This window comes from Peromyscus maniculatus, chromosome 4 (assembly GCF_049852395.1).
Source record: "Peromyscus maniculatus bairdii isolate BWxNUB_F1_BW_parent chromosome 4, HU_Pman_BW_mat_3.1, whole genome shotgun sequence".
Lineage (NCBI taxonomy): Eukaryota > Metazoa > Chordata > Mammalia > Rodentia > Cricetidae > Peromyscus > Peromyscus maniculatus.
Window position 1 is genome coordinate 106,218,786 of NC_134855.1, and position 17,653 is coordinate 106,236,438.

The 17,653-nt window shown below is 47.9% G+C and overlaps 1 protein-coding gene across 13 annotated transcripts in view; it reads right to left on the reverse strand.

The window, feature by feature from the left end:
• Window positions 1-17,653, reverse strand: part of LOC121828826 (uncharacterized) — a 196,861-nt gene that overhangs the window by 119,111 nt on the left and 60,097 nt on the right. For 8 of the 13 annotated variants that reach the window (XM_076570605.1, XM_076570610.1, XM_076570608.1 and 5 more), the window contains one exon: window positions 12,197-12,349. The exons of 3 other annotated variants lie outside the window; for them this stretch is intronic. In XM_076570605.1, the coding sequence (XP_076426720.1) occupies window positions 12,197-12,349 (153 nt within the window). Of the gene's footprint in view, window positions 1-9,362; window positions 11,790-12,196; window positions 12,350-12,445; window positions 13,284-17,653 lie in introns of those variants that run through there. 2 more of the 13 variants (XR_013050747.1, XR_013050746.1) reach the window with 2 other exon arrangements.

The window sequence follows — 17,653 nt, forward strand, 5'->3', positions numbered from 1 at the left end:
AGCTTTACTAGCAGCATTGGGAACAGGCACCATGAACCCCCAGTGACCACATTTTGTCATTTTATTTTTCCTTTGTGTGTGTGCATGTCAGTACTACAGTGTATCTATGGAGGTCAGGGGACCATGTCAGTACTATAGTGTATGTATGGAGGTCAGAGGATCATGTCAGTACTACAGTGTATCTATGGAGGTCAGGGGACCATGTCAGTACTATAGTGTATGTATGGAGGTCAGAGGATCATGTCAGTACTGTAGTGTATGTATGGAGGCCAGAGGATCATGTCAGTTCTACAGTGTATGTATGGAGGTCAGGGGATCATGTCAGTACTAGTGTATGTATGGAGGTCAGAGGATCATGTCAGTTCTACAGTGTATGTATGGAGGTCAGAGGATCATGTCAGTACTATAGTGTATGTATGGAGGTCAGAGGATCATGTCAGTACTGTAGTGTATGTATGGAAGTCAGAGGACCATGTCAGCACTACAGTGTATGTATGGAGGTCAGAGGATCATGTCAGTACTACAGTGTATGTATGGAGGTCAGAGGATCATGTCAGCACTACAGTGTATGTATGGAGGTCAGGGGACCATGTCAGCACTACAGTGTATGTATGGAGATCAGGGGACCATGTCAGTACTATAGTGTATGTATGGAGGTCAGAGGATCATGTCAGTACTGTAGTGTATGTATGGAGGTCAGAGGATCATGTCAGTACTATAGTGTATGTGTGGAGGTCAGGGGATCATGTCAGTTCTACAGTGTATGTATGGAGGTCAGAGGATCATGTCAGTACTACAGTGTATGTATTGAGGTCAGGGGATCATGTCAGTACTACAGTGTATGTATGGAGGTCAGGGGACCATGTCAGTACTATAGTGTATGTATGGAGGTCAGAGGATCATGTCAGTACTACAGTGTATGTATTGAGGTCAGGGGATCATGTCAGTACTACAGTGTATGTATGGAGGTCAGGGGATCATGTCAGTACTATAGTGTATGTATGGAGGTCAGAGGATCATGTCAGTACTATAGTGTATGTACGGGTATCAGAGGATCATGTCAGTATTGTAGTGTATGTATGGAGGTCAGGGGACCATGTCAGCACTACAGTGTATGTATGGAGGTCAGGGGACCATGTCAGTACTACAGTGTATGTATGGAGGTCAGGGGACCATGTCAGTACTACAGTGTATGTATGGAGGTCAGGGGATCATGTCAGTATTATAGTGTATGTATGGAGGTCAGAGGATCATGTCAGTACTATAGTGTGTGTATGGAGGTCAGGGGATCATGTCAGTTCTACAGTGTGTGTATGGAGTTCAGAGGATCATGTCAGCACTACAGTGTGTGTATGGAGGTCAGAGGATCATGTCAGTACTACAGTGTATGTATGGAGGTCAGAGGATCATGTCAGCACTACAGTGTGTGTATGGAGATCAGAGGATCATGTCAGTACTATAGTGTATGTATGGAGGTCAGGGGACCATGTCAGTACTATAGTGTATGTACGGGTGTCAGAGGATCATGTCAGTACTATAGTGTATGTATGGAGGTCAGAGGATCATGTCAGTACTATAGTGTATGTATGGAGGTCAGGGGACCATGTCAGTACTATAGTGTATGTACGGGTGTCAGAGGATCATGTCAGCACTATAGTGTATGTATGGAGGTCAGAGGATCATGTAGGTTCTACAGTGTATGTATGGAGGTCAGGGGATCATGTCAGTATTATAGTGTATGTATGGAGGTCAGAGGATCATGTCAGTACTATAGTGTATGTATGGAGGTCACCTGATGTTATCAAAGAAGAACAGAATCCAGAATCTCTGAAACCATCATGAGAAACAGTAACAACAGAAGTTTTAGACAGGCAAGAAAAAAAATAAAAGTGATTTGTATTCAAAGGGAAAACACAATGACACAAAAGCCAAAGTATATCATATATTAGAATAACTAGACAAGAGCATTTGTTTTCCCTTGGTGCTCAGGTTTAAATCCAGGGCCTTGCACATGGTAGACAACAACTGTAGCACTGCACTAATTGCCCAGCCCCATAAAAACCTTTAGGTAGCAATTATATGTTCCAAGGACATAAGTGAAAACATTGCCATAATGAGTGAACAGATGGAGAATTGCCAGACAGCAATAGATATATATGAATGTACACACACACACACACACACACACACACACACACACACACACACACATTCATTTTAAGGTTGTCATACAAAATAATGGGTTTCATTGTGGCATCGCCATTCATATATTATAGGCATCATCCTTTGTTCTCATTTGTTCCCCCTCCCCCACTGCTTGCTCCAGCACCTCCCCACCTCCAGCTGGTTGCTTTCCTCCCCCACATAGTCTCCCATCTACTTCCTCATCATGTGTGTTCCACTATCCTCTCTCTTCCCCACTTTCTTTGCAATACATTTTTAAAGAGTCAAATGGAACTTCTAGAGCTGACAAGACAATAAAACATAAAACAACAGTAAAAAAGTTAAATCTTCAAATGAAAATTAAGTAACACTGACTTAAAAGTAACAGCCCCAAACTATAAAACACACAGAAGAAGACCTGGGAAATCTTGGCAATCTTGAAACCGGCAAAGACTTCTTAGAATATGAAAAAACACTGATCACAAAATTTAAGTGATAAACTGACCATATCAATAAAAATAAAAAAGACATAGATGGTATAAAAACATTCTAACTCTGTTTAGTCAGTAAAGGATTTATACTAAGCATATATTAAGATCTCCTACAAATTCTTGATAAAGACTATCATCTTTTCCATCCTGACTGAATTAACACATGCTGGGCATTAGTGAAGCTCAGCTTTGGCCTTGCCTCTAAAGGATTTCCACAGAAGGTCAACAGGAGGAGGAAAACCCACCCCTATTGGTGAAATTATTAAGGCCACTCCACGTAATTAAAAGGAAAGTTTATTAGTGGCGCAACTTACAAATGAAGGGATAGGTAGGTCGCAGGGTCTGAGGAAGGTGTATCACAGTCCAGCAGTATTCTCTGGAGCTCTGCTCAGTCAGCCTCCACCGTCCAGGGTCCCGGAACAGAACGAGAACTGGCCCATCTAGATCTGGGGTCTCCAGGGGTCCTCCCTTGGTCCCGCCTTGTAGGCGTGACAGTTGCCGAAGCCTCAATGGGGGTTGGAACTTCCAGATCAAAGCTGGAATGGCTACCCACTACATCTCCCCCTTTTTGTCTAAATAAGAAGGTCCTAACCTAATACAAGACTTTATAGAAAGGAATGGTTATCAAATATTGTCCAGGAATAATGAGGGATAATGACCTAGATAAGATGGAAGTACAACCAATGTGTACTCACTGGGCACGCTGCCTGTGCGATGATACGTGGTCCTTTCTGCCTCTTAGCAGGCAGGGCCCTGAGAAGCTTGTGGAAAACTGGTGGGCTCCTCTGAGTGGAGCATAGGGTGAGTTGGGGGTGCAGCAGGGCAGAACTTAGGGTCGCCCTGAGGGCTGGTCAAGGTCAGAGCCTGGGATGACGGGTAGCTTCTTAGAGTGACTCCCGAATCCCTCTCAGACTGGAGGCCTGGGCTCTCTCTGAAGTCTTCTGTGCGTGCTCAGAAGGTCCCTGTTTTCTGCAGTTATATCACTGCCGTGATTCATCTTTGCTAGGGTGTAGTGGTATTGTGATATCGCTCTGTATAAATAAACACTGATTGGCCAGTAGCCAGATAGGAAGTATAGACAGGACTAACAGAGAGGAGAACTGAGGGAACAGGAAGGCAGGGAGGGAGACTGCCTGGAGCCACTGCCAGGACTAGCAAGATGTAAGGTACCAGTAAGCCACAAGCCACGTGGCTAAGTATAGATTAATAGAAATGGGCTAAATATAAGAGTAAGAGCTAGACAATGATAGGCCTGAGCTAATGGCCAACCAGTTTAAATAATGTAAGCATCTGTATGTTTATTTTATAAGTGGGCTCCAGGACTGGTGGGACTTGGTAGGACCTGGAGAGAAAAGCTCTCCAGCTACACACCCCTGAACGTGAGCAGTGCCACCCATGGACTGAAGTCCTGACCTGAAGAGAAGAAGAGGAAACCATGTGGGTATCAACCTTCCTCTCTCTCTACTCCCGGGTCTGCTGAGATGTGAGCAAGCAGCCTCACATTCCACTTGCCACAGCCACAGGGCATCTCAACACTGTGCCTTTCCCTCAACAGTGGGTTGTACCTCCAAAGTGTGAGCCAAAATAAACCCTTGAGTTGCTTCTTGCTGGGTGTTTCAACAACAATAAAAAGTAATACAGGGATAGAATGGACACTTTACCAATGGCCAATAAGCCTGTGCAAGGTAGACAACACAATGTATAATTAGGGAAAAGCAAATCAAAATCACAATAAGATCCCATGTATTAAATGGCCAACATGCTCAACACCACAAGTCCAAAATGATGGTGAGGATGTGAAGCAACCAGAATTCGTAGATTGTCAGCATATGTACACTTCATCCACAAAGTGAAATACTTTATAATTACTAACTAGGAAGTCAACCTATGCTACTTATGACCTGTTGTTAACCTCTTCCTGTGTTTTTAGATGCTCTGTGATGGACCATGAGAACAACAACCTGTGAGAAGATATCATTTCTCATTGTTGTGACAAAATACCCAACAAAGGCAACATAAGAAAGGAAAGTTTAAAAAAAAAAAAAAAAAAAAAAAAAAAAAAAAAAAAAAAGGAAAGTTTTGATCTGGTCTCACAGATCAGGTACAGACTGTCATGTGAGACATCAGCTTCTCCAGCCTCCAGTCAGGACCCCAGCCCATGAGATGATGCCACCCACATTCAAGGAGAGTCCTCCTGTACTTCCACAGTGATTCTAAACCCTGTTCATTTAACAAGATTAACCATCACAGTGGAGACTCCAGAAGTTGAGACCCTGAGGACTCTCCATCCAGATGTTCATTCAGCTCTTTACCTAGGTGTCCCTGGTGATGAGACATGCTGCCACAGTCTTCACTGAGTCATCTCCAATCAAGTAAATTCTTTCTGTAATTCACACTTATTCCAGTGCCGGTTCCCCTAGAGAAAGAATACTTTCCACACTGACTCAGTACCAGCTCTGAGAAGCAATGTGTCTGTATTTTGTCAAATATTATAATTTACTGTTAAAATAAAATCCCACTCTTCTCATTAAACCCTAAAGGTTTTTGAGTGCTTGTTTTCCACTTCCCAGTCCAAAATCCAAGGAAAGTTCTGGCCTCTATTCTGAGAGAGAGAGAGCAAGCCCATCACCCCATACCCATCACCCCACCGCCACCAACAACACCTCCAACACACCAAGAATAACCAGGGGGGGGCCTACTCCAGTGATCCAGGCTCCAGACAAAGGGGAGTGATGTCCTTTCACAGCCACACAGTTCTAGAGGGAGGGCCTGGGATAGTCATCCAGGTTTCCCCGGGGGTTGATCTGGCTTTAGTGCCCAAAGCCCTTCATCCCAGGAGATCCTCAGCCCTGAGCAAACCCGGATGATTGCCCACCTGGCAGAAAATCAAGAGCTGCTGCCTGGAGGCCTGTGTCACCGTCAACCCCCAACTCTCAAGCTGCCTCTGGAGACCTTGGATGTCACAGTTAATACCCTGTCTGCTCCAGCCATTTCTCCCGGATTGAGTATCAGCCTCCCCACCCAGACACATAAGACATACACAGACACACATAGATTCTCCTGGATTGTATTATCTTTGCTATCAGCCGCACCCCCCACCCCACACACAGACATACAGAAATACACACATACAGACATACACAGACACATAGAGACAAACACAGACATACACACATATACAGAAAAGCAGGCATACAGACATGCACACGTATACAAGAACATACACAGACACACAGATATACAGAAACACACAGATATACAGAAACACACAGACGCACACACACAGCCCATATCTTTTTAGATTTCCACCACACTGTGGTGTTTTGAATGACAATGCTCCCCATAGTCTCTGTTATTTGAATACATGGCCCCTGTAGATGGGACTGCTTGGGGAGGCTCAGGAGGGCGTGGCCTTGCAGGGGGAGGTATGCCGCTGGTGGCAGGCTTTGAGATTTCACAGCAATGAACTGTTCCCTTTGCTCTCTGCTTCCTGCATGTGGCTTAACCGTGAGCTCAAAGCTGTCCTAGCTGCCACGTCTGCCTGCTGCCAAGCTTCCTCACCATGGCGGTGACGGACTCCTATCCCTCTGGAACCGTGATCCCGAAGAAACCCTTCCTTTGAGTAAGACGCCTCGATCATGCCTCTTTGTCACAGCAATATAAACTTAACTAAGACACATATTCTCCGCTGGGCTTGACGGTGCACACCTGTAATCTTAGTGCATAGATCTCTCAGACAAAACAAAAAAACAAAACACAAAAACCAACTTCGGACACACCGTGTATCTTGGCTTTTCTTGTTTTTTTCTATCCAGTGATGTCAGGACACTTCCCATATGGGGTCCACAGTTTAAAAGTCTTTGAAACACTTGAGCTATCTGTGAATTTCCTGAAGTTAATTTTGTTGTTTTACTTTCATTGAGGCAGGCTCTCACTCTTAGCCCAGGCTGGCCTGGAATTCCCTATACAAGGTTTTGTAATGGCGAAGCCGACCCAGTACCTGGAGTTATTACTCTATACAGCAAAGGGGACTTGGAGCTGGAGAGATCACCTTGCACTCCAGTCCCTAAACCCCACTTTGTCATCATCCAGACCCTCATTAAATGGAGACAAGAAGCCAAAGGAGGGAAGGTGGAGATTGCAGTCCTCCTGGAAGATGGAGGAAGGGTTCCCGAGCCAAGGACTGCCGGCATCTGGGAGAAAACAAAACAGGCAAACCAGAGTTACCCTCGGGCACCCCGGAGGCACCGTGAGGCTCGCTGTGAAGTTACTTAAGCCCCCTGAACTGTGACAACAAACACTTGTGCCACCGGAAGCTTCCAAGAGTTGAGGGCAGCGTGGGGAAGAGGAGAAGAGCAAGAGCTAGAGGAACCAAGTGGGTTAGGCCGTGGGGAAATCCAGACTGCCTCCTGCTGGGAAACAGCCTCCAAATCCCCCAGCCTGGAACCCTAAAATCCCCTGGGCCAGACACCCTCTCCTCCACCCCACCTCCCCACCCCCGCCCCAGACCCACCCTCCCAGTCCCATGGAGACATCCAGCATCTGCCCCAGCGTGCCCACTCTCAGCCTGTATCACTTGGGAATCTGCTGGGTTAATATCCTGTAAGGCAAAAAGGACCACGGCAGCTGCAGTGCATGCTGGGAACAGGGCCAGGCCAGCGGTCAGAACAAAGAGGGCTGCTGGGCACCCATGGAGAGTGGGCTCCCGGGAAGACGCACAGACAGCAACTTCCAGATCGGAGTAGGAGTTGCTAAAGGCTCCTGAGGGGCGATACTCTGAGGGCAACAGGCCACCGAGGCATTTACGTCACAGGATGTATGTGTGTGGGCGCGGGTAAGAACTGGGCACTGGATCTCGGGTCACAGGTGTCCCAAGCAGGTGTCCCTCAAAGGATGCTGAAACAAGCCTAGGTGGACTTGAAATGTTTCTTGCTGGCTCATTTCATTCCAGCCCGAAGGACGGGGTGTGGTGTGGGGGAGGGGGAGGGGAGGTCCATTTGGTCTTGTTTACTGAAATGGCTTCTCCTAACTGAGGGGGGAAAAAAAAGTCCCGGAGTAAAGGGGGGCGGGGGGAGGGGGCCGAGGGGCTGTCCTTGGCTTCCTTCAGCTTGTTTGATGACAACAGTCAAAACCGTCCTTCGGACTTAGTCCCCAAAGGCATCAGAGGTTGACAATGACGAATAGAGAGCAGCTGTCCCTTGGCCATCAGAATCACAGCTCCTTCCTCCCCGTGTGTGGGCTGTGGGACACAGACGGTGTGTTCCTGACAGCTCCGAGGCCAGACAGGCCAGACTCTGGTCACCAAAGTTTGGGTTCAGCCACTCCGCGATAAGCGATGAAGGCCCAGGCTTTCCCTGACGCAGTTGAGCAACTTGAGGCTTGTAACTGCCTTGGGAATTTGGGTGTGCCTCAAATGAGGAACCGAGATAGGTTCTCACTTCCCAGTGGGGGGCACAGCTCTACTCACAGTGTCCTTGTTCCCAGGCCGGGGAAGCAGGCCAACGGAGGGAGCTTCCTTCGGGAGCCAGGAGCGCCTTTGCAAGGGTTGGACTCCAGTTGTCTCTTCTGCCTGGCTTGTCCTTCTCATTTTCAGGGCATGGAGAGACGACAAGGGCAGTGTCCACCTCTAGTCAGCGTCGCCGCCACCCTCCTCCTCCGCTGGCCTCTGCACAGGGCAACCCCTGGCTCTCACCGACCGCATCTGCCTTTGAATGTCCAGGGACCTTGGAGAGCTAAGGGTCTGAGGGGGACCAATGACTTGAGGATGTCATTCTCAGGGCAGCTGGTACTGGAGGCACAGGCATATCCCATAGAAAGCCTGGGCCTTGCCACTGTTTCCTCCACACTCAGAGCACCTACACTGCCCAGCCAAGTAGCTGGACCCACCAAGACCTGGTGTGCACTGTGTCCAAGATATCAGTGGTTAGGAGGGACAACTCAGGCATTCACCTGCCGGCTTCTAATCCTAGCACCAGGACTTTCCTCCATGGATTGTGGCCTTGCTTAAATTCAGTGCCTCAGTTTCCCCCATCCCTAAGTAGTGAGGAGTTTGCAACTTGTTGTAATGCTGTGTATGCGTGTTGAATCACACGGGAGAGCCAAGGGCCGCACCTGGCATGAGGGATATGAATGAAGTTGGGCATGGTCCTCAGGCATCAGAATCTGAACCAGAGGGCGAGGTTGCTTACCACCAAACGAGTCAAGGCCCCTTTTAAATAGCTTGCCAAGCTCCCCTGTGCTCTGGCATTGGTGCCCAGGCATGGGCCGATGGCAAAAGCCTTTCCTGGTACCTCAGCTTGGAGGCCCCTTCCCTGGGGGCTAGCCTTACCCAGGTCCATCTTCTCTACTCCTCTATATCCCCCTGGGGCAAGGGTCAATCTTGTCCCCCATATACCAAAGGGGAAACTGAGGCTCAGAGAGGTCTTGTGTGGCTAAGTGAGTCAGGGTTGCACTGTGAACTGTCCCTTGCCTGCCTGTTACCTAGTCTGCTCACTGTGGTGAGAGGTGGCTGGATGTCTTTGGCTGCATGGGCCAGGTAAAGGCAGGGCCAGGAAGCAGGCTAGGTACATAAGGCACTGGGACCAGGCTCTCACATCACCGTGTTCTGTAGACTGCTAGGCCTGGGTTACCTGCAGGGTAAGTGACAGCACTGTCCCCACACTTCTCCCTGACTGCAAGGACCCCCCCCCCCCCCCCCCCCCCCCCCCCCCGCAATTTCACTTCTGGTAGTAGGGTTGAGCAGACCCTATGTCTAAAATGCTAGGGTACTGGTATTACCTTTAATGATGTCTTGAGATGAAAATAATGGGGTCTCAAACTATTGCCCATTGCCCCAAATGACTAGGCTACCCCATTTTTTATAACATTTTATTAGAAGACAGTGGTTCCTCTCCTGTGCATCACCTCTGGCTGTCTATGCTCCAGCGGCACAGTGGAGCAGCTATAACAGACCGAAGGCCCTACCCAGCTGAGATCATTACCAGCTGGCCATTTTGAACAAAAATTTGCTGAAAAATTAAAATTCACTTGAAAGTTTGGTTCTATAAAGCCTTGACAGCATGGGGAATTTATATTCTAAATCTCTACCATTTGAACCAATCCAGGTTCTACTGAGTGTACATTCACAGTTGATGCAAGTGTAGACAAGGGTGCATGTGTGTGTATATGTGTGAGAATTAGCAGTAGGTAATGACCGTGAGTCTATGGATTGCTAATACTGAACTTGAAGCCAGAGCTCGAGTCAATGGGACATTTTGATTTCCCAGGGCAACCTGGAGCAGATCCAGGGGCAACTGTATGATTCAGCGCCCTCCAAAGTAGAGAGTAGAGAATATATATGGGATTTATTAGATAGCTTACAGGATGCAGTCCAGGTAATCCAGCAGTGGCTTTTTCACACTGGGAAAGACCAAGAATCAGGTTGTTCAGTCCATGAGGCTGGATGTCTCACTGTCCCAATGTAGGGTCCTGAAGAGACACTGACTTCAGTCTGTATTGAAATCCCAAAGAAGTCGGTTCTAATATTGGTGAAGAGATGTCGTAGAAAGAGGGTAGATGGCCTTGCCAGAGGAAGTGAGGCCAGGCAGACAAGAGGCAAGTTTTCTTCTTCCATGTCCTTATGTGGCCTGCCACCAGAGGTCCAGATTTGGGGTGGTTCTTACTGCCTCAAATAATCTGGTAAGACATTCCTCACGGGAGTGCCCCGAGGCTTGGGTTTTAGCTGATTCCCAGATTCAGTCAAGCTGACAGCCAAGGTTAGCCATTATAGCTCCTTCCATCATTCTGTAAGCTTCAGCTCGCTCACAGGGGGGAGCATGGAGATAATGCCACCCACCACCCAGGGCTGCTGTTGTCCGCAAATGACGTCAGATACGAAGAACTCACCATCTGGGGCTTTTCCAGAGCCCCGCAAACCATTCCCAGGAGCACCATGGCAGTTCTTGTGAGGGTGCCTAGCATGAGTTAAATGCTCAGTCAGTGCACCCCCACACCAGAATCATCTTAGGCGCCCACCATCATATTTGGAGTACAGATATTATTTTAATAAGATAATCTCCTTTTTTTCCGAGGTACAAATTTGGGTCATCTCGAGACTGTGACCTTCTACCAGCTTCAAATGTGCAGCATTGGTCACTTTACCTGCAAACAGGACACTCTAGTGCTCTGTGCAGAAACCAAGGACAGTGGCCTGGGAAGCACATGGTCCTGTCTGAATCCCACAGACTTTCAGTGACCCCTGGGCAAGGTGCACAGGATGCCTGCTGGAGCTAACATCGGGACATTTTGATTCCCCAGGGCAACCTGGAGTAGCCCTGCTTTCTGTCATCAGTGAGCTCTGCCCAGAGACAAAGGGGTTTAACTGCCACGGCCTATAGTTTTTATTGCAGTCAGTTGCCTTGTATATTTAATGGGGTGGGGGGATTTGCCAAAATGGTTACTGAGCCACAGGGGGAAAAGGGGGAGGGGGGTTGGGAAGCTGCTCTTTGACCCCGAAGTTGGCGAACTTGCCTCATTAATCAGACCTGTGCTGGAATACAATGTTGTTCATGTTCAGGGAATTAAAACTTGAAGCTAAAATTGTAGCAGGAGGTAACCTGAGTGGAGGCAGTCTGTCTCCCACCGTAGATTTATGGTGTTTACTCAACAGTGGATGGGAACTTTCAGGGAAAGAACACCTCTCCTCCCCTCTTTTTTCAAAACACATCGTCAGCCGGCCCTGGGCGATCAAGTTCCCGATTTTCAGCGTGCGGAGTGCACACTGGATTTGATCTTCCCCGTTCTGAACCCAGTTGAAGGGGAAAGTGCCTGGCTCCCACTGGAGGGAGTTGCCTGGGCGGGCTTTCCTTGTCGGAGTCAGCTCCAAGGGCAGCACTTGCGTGGCCCAGGCAGCTCCAGACCGTGCCACCTGCACGCTGTCTGATGGTGACCCAGGAACACTGGTCACCTTGCCGCGCCACAAGGTCACAGGGAATTCTTCAGAAAAGCCTCCATGGCTCTTGTTTTGCTTTCAGGTCCTCTGTGGTTTCAGTTCTGAGCACTGATGGCCGGTGACTTCAGAAAAACAAGGGATCCCATTTTTTCAGGCTTTCCCCACAACGGCCTCACCTGCCAGTCCCCGTAAACGTCTCCTGAGTCCTGAGGTTTGAAAGGGAAGTCCTTTCTGGGAAAGATTCCTTTAAGACACAAGGAGTTTCCTACCACTGTGGTGAGTGTGGGAGCCTATAGTACTTCCAGCTCATCTCTGCACCCCCTCTACAGCCGGGCAGGAGGGGGATTTCCCACTTGCTACCTCGCCCTCTGGTTGCCTTGGGCCTGGGGTATTGGAGATAATCATGCAGCTGTTTCAAATTAACTTAACGTTTTGAGCCCTCTTCTTCAACAAACCCATCCCCTGCAAGCCGCTACAAAAGCGTTTTATGAACACGGACTTAAAAATGCATCCTCAGGCTTACTGGTGTCCAGAAATTCCGCATTGCCTAATATTCAGTGTCAACAAGACAGGACCCAAGTAGGAAAATTTTATCTCTTACAGCGGTTCTCACCTCCTTTATGTGGGGAGCCTGGTTGTTGCAGGGTGCAGAAGAGTTTGCCAGCGAAGCCCAGATCTCTTCCCCAAGTGAACTGCAGAGGATCAGAGACCTCACAGTAGCTAGTTTTCCTTCGGGGCAGACTCTTCTGCTTTTGTGCTCCTGGACCTGGGGAGCAGGAATGAGGATGCTAATAATTTACAAGCAGAGATAAGACAGCATTTAGAGGAGGAGGTCAATCAGATAAAAATGCCACACACATACTAGGAATTTAGCCGAATCTTTCGTCTGTTCTGAAAGGGAAGGACGGACGGGAGGATGAAGGTGAAGATGAGCAGCAGCGGCAGGCTTCTGGCAATCTGCCTGTTTTTCACACACTTGTGGTTGAGTTCAATCCATCTTTAAACAAGGTAGAGTGACTCATTTCATCTTTTCTGCTTCCTTTTTCTCTTCTGCCTCCATCAAAGGCTTGAAAGATGTGTTCACGCTGCTCTCAGTTTACCTTCCAACAGGAACATTCTTTGAAAAGCTGACTCTGCCAGACTTAGTTGAATGGGCACATGTATTGTGGGGTGAGGAGGGAGGGAGCCCCAGAGGCTCCCATTGGTCTTGGTGACTCTGGACTCACCCTCATCTGCTGCAGTGAGGATGAGACTTTACCATGACTCGGGTTACAAAGCGCTTCGTTCCCCCACCCACAATTCCAAAGCATATTAGGGATCTTGTCTTTCGACAATACCTCCATGAATCTTGAAAATCAAGAAACTATCTACTCAGGGAACAGTAAAATTGCATGGCAGAGGTGAAGAAAACCTTTCCAGGGGAAGCTAGTAGGAGAATCTAGTTTTGGGGTGGACCCTGTTGTCTCACAAAACAATCTTACAGGATGGCTCCGCACAGCGGTCTCCTTCGGCCTCCTGCCTAGAGAGAGAAGGCTGATACCTTTGATACTGAAAACAAGCCTTACAGTCTGCTCTGTTCTTCTGTCATAATCTCAGTTTGTGATAGAACTGAAGTCAGACCGTGACAGTCGGACCGGAACCAACGGGGAACGAAGTTTCCACCTACTGTACTTAACGACCAGCCCCTTCCTACTTGTTGTCTGAAAAAAAAGGACAAAATTGAAGCTTGGATTCTTTCTTTAAATTTTTGTTTGTATATTGTTCTGTCCTGTTTTATCAGAGACTTTCTACAGATAATAAGCCCTTAGCCTTTGTCTGTAGATTTTGCTCTCTTTGAATGGGTATATTTACACATTTTAATCATTTTGATTTTCATAAATTAAAATTAAGCCTTTTTGGTTTTGGCAACCCAGAGCTTTCTGAGGCAGAGTTGAAAAGGCTTTCAATCATGCAAGAGACTGACAATTAGCTCATTTAAAAAAAAAAAATCTTTTCTCCCTTCCTATTTCCTCAAAAGTTAGTTCTCAGAAAACAATCCATTTACTGTATGTGCCCTATTTACCAGCAAGGTTAAAGGTTCAGGAAAAGAAAGACTTCAAAATATTTACATTAAAGCAGATGGTTCTGGAGAGAAGAAGCTGTCTTAGCCCCTGACACAGGCAGGGGAAGCGTGGTGGCCACGAGTTGGCCTGTTCTCTTTTTCTCCTGAGAATGTGGTCCTCTCTTCTTTCTTCCGATGTTCATACATCATAGCTAAGGTCCTTAGGACTCCAGGAGAAGATTTGACTGCTGACACATGTCTACTATTTTCTAATGTATTCATTTTTTGGAAATAAACAAGTTGGTGAGTTAAAGTACATAATGTGTCTGATGGTCAGCATGGAGAGCCTCTGCATTCATGACAGGTATTTTGCTCAGAGTTTAACACATTGGCACAGAGATCTTCCTATGCTAATGTGGTTGCTAGTCAATATCTTCTCTAGTTTGTGGATTTGCAAAGCAAGGATCTGACACTACTGCTACACACAGCTACTATACACAACCATCACACATGCACATGCTACTGCACACAACCATCACACATGCACATGCTACTGCACACAGCCATCACACATGCACATGCTACTGCACACAGCCATCACACATGCACATGCTACTGCACACACCCATCACACATACACATGCTACTGCACACACCTATCACACATGCACATGCTACTGCACACACCCATCACACATACATATGCTACTGCACACACCCATCACACATGCACACAGCAACTGCATACATCCATCACACATGCACACAGCAACTGCACACACCCATCACACATGCACACAGCAACTGCACACACTCTTCACACATACATATGCTGCTGCACACACCCATTACACGTGCACGCAGCTACTGCACACATCCACCAGACATCTACATACCTACCACAGACATCATGTCCACAAAATCTACACCCATTTACACACAGTGCAGATACCACACACATGAACTTCACATACTTACACCCATATTACACATATGTCACCCATCTAGGCACACACTCACTACACACACAGGTCCCACAGATGTCCACACTCATATCCACCCATGGACCCACCCATACACTCGTGGAACAGACTTGAGGAAGCCTGAGCTAGCCTAAGGAAAGGTTTCCAAGCAGGTCAGCCCTGCCCAGAGCAGCACCTCTCTGAGCACGAATGACTAGGCAGTGACTAATTGAGGAATATTAATTTTTAATAGGCATAAACAAGCCATCCTGAGCAAACTGGGGACTGTGGTCATCTAGAAAGGCCTAAAAGACCAACATGGCAGGAGAGTGGTTGGTATGGAGGGGCGGTTGCAGATGGTTTGTTTTTCCTTTCTCTTGTTTGCCCCCCTCAAACACCAGCCGTGACTTGTATGGAAGGCTTTCCACAGTTGACCAGTCCATCCCTGGCTCCGTCTTGTCACCGATTCTCAAAGTTTCCCCCACCCTAACTAGCTGAGAGGTAGAGGCCTGCCAGGGGCCCAGGAGCCTCTCTCTGACTAGCCGCTCCACCTCTCAGCCTCGAACCCTGCAGAATCACTAACTGACTCAGCACTGACAGCCAAGAGCAGAGGTGACCTTTGCCCCTTTGAAGTCCCCGGGGAGCCAGTGGTCAAAGCAGGGGCCTCTACCATTTTGACTCAGGCAGAGGACTAGAGCAAGCAGGGCCTGGAACTGCACAGCTCATTGAACTTGCAGGTGTGCCTTGATGTCATTGACCAGGCACAGGCCTTTGGAAGGGCTGCATGGCGGGCAGCTCCGCTGAGCCCAGACACTTTGGATTGCAAGCCAAGGCACGCCATCACGTGTCAGCTTTGTGACGCGAGGTAAGCTGACTCTTGCTAAAACTCAGTTTCCTTAACCCAACGAAGATAACAAGGCTGCCTGCGAGGCCTGGGAAGAGACTCTGAACTAATGTTGGAAGCCACCAGAAGAGAACAAACCAGAGCCTCAGCCTGGGGAGCCGGGATGATGATTAGAAAGGTGACCATTTACAAACCCGTCTACACAGACACTCAGCACTGACACACACAGGGCCTCTGAACAAGACCCGGCCTTAGGAAGAATGGCCATCTGAGAGCCAGCCCAGCCTTGAAATTGGGCTGCCATTTGAGATCCTGCTAAATCAAGTATAAAAAGAAACACGCCCATGATTACAGAAGTGAGAACCCAGAGAGTGGGCGGGTTGATGCCGAGAGGTAAATTGAGTCTAGTATTTGGAGACTACCGTCTGCCTTAGTCATTGTGAGTCAAGGCCACACGTTCCCCCAACTGCATAAAGGCAAACTGATCTCAAAAGTACGTTAGTATTAGAAAAGATACGTGGTTCTAGAAAGTTCAACCAGAGCCCTTTGCCGGAGGCCTCAGCAAAGATAACCAGGCGATCCTCATCACTCTTGACACTGCATCAAAGAACTCAGTGGGCTTCATTTGAAAGGAGCCAGCCTAGCTCCTTCTGCCTTGAAATGTCCCCTATGGAGCAGGGGAGGAGAAGAAATTGTTCCCTTGGAAGTTTTCAACCCCCCCCACCCCCCCCACCCCCACCATCCTGGGTTTGCTTTCTCTTTCTGGCATCTTTGTGAAAACATGGAATCAAAGAGTTCTGCTCTGGAAAGAGCTGCCCAAAGCCTATGCCGCATGTGAACCCTTCCGCCTCAGATGTGCGCGAAGCCCTCGGCTCAACCACAGCCTTGCTGTGGTTGGCATATATGCAGATCTAGCTTCACGCCAACCTGCAAACATTTCAGAGATGCTGACCTGGGAGGGAGAGGAAGGAGTCAAAAGACCGGGAACAAGTGTTTCCCAGAGGAACCCATTCTAAAAGTCTGCAGGAGACCAGGCACTCTCCCGTTTCTGGGGAAGCCCAGGGAAGGAGGGAAGCTGGACCACAAGCTTTTGGGAAGAATCTGGTGGTCTTTAGGAGGCAACATAAGTTCTCTGAGAGAAAGTCATTCCATGCTAACCTCATTTCCTGTTTTGACGAGCTTCACCAGCACAGGCGATTAGGGGAATGCCCCAGAAAGTGTGTCTTACTTTCAGTAAAGCATTTGAAAAACCTCTCCTCCTATCCTATCTATGTATGGTTTGAGGTGGGCTAGATGTCGGCGAGACTAGGATCCACAGCTGCCCAGACAAAACATCCCTAGAGAAAACCAACTCACAAACCTCATGTCACTCCTGCTGACCTGCTGGCTAGGCCACTCAGGAGATCCCACATTCTCCAGTGCTTCCTTCCTCAGTCAGGTGTGGTCTGGAAAGACGGCCACTCTCCCCACCAGGATGGTGAGTGGGGACAGCGTGAGCCAGAGGTTGGACGCCAGGGATATCTTGAGAGGCATGATCTTCCCTGAGGCCAGCATGGCTTTATCTTGCCTGTGCTTTATACCATCTATCACTTTTTAAAATGACTTGTGGGGAGACACAGGAGGCATATTTACCAGACTTGCAGGTCACACAGAGCTCTGAGGAAGAAACATCTGACTCAAGGACTGAGGATGAGAAGGCCACGGTGAAACACAACACTCCATGGACAGGTTGCTTAAGAACACAACCTGTGTACGGGTTAAAAAAAAAAAATTCTCCCAGCTGTGACACTAAGCATTTGAGTGTGGCCAAGGATGTGAAAAACCAAACTGTCACCTTTTAATTCTTTCCTTAAGACTCAACTTCTTTTAGGGATGCTCGAGTGACATTCTGAATCCCTCCCCTGCAGATCTGAGGGCGCCTCAGTATGAGAGCAAAATAAACCCAAGATGATAAAGTGCTTAAAAAGGGAAAGCTCTGAAATTCTAAATAGTATTATTCTCTGTCTAAGGTGCTTTCCCTCCAACTTAAAAAAAAAATAGAAAGAAATCTGACAGTCTCTGAGTGATAAGAAGAAAATGATTCAGCTTTGGCTTCTCTCTCTACATCTCTAACCCCACGTTGGTAGAGCTGGCTCAGCCCTCTCCCTGAGCCATTACTATTTTTTAATTACATAAATTTTCTGTGTGTAAGTGTTTTGCCTGCATGTATGTATGTGCACAAGG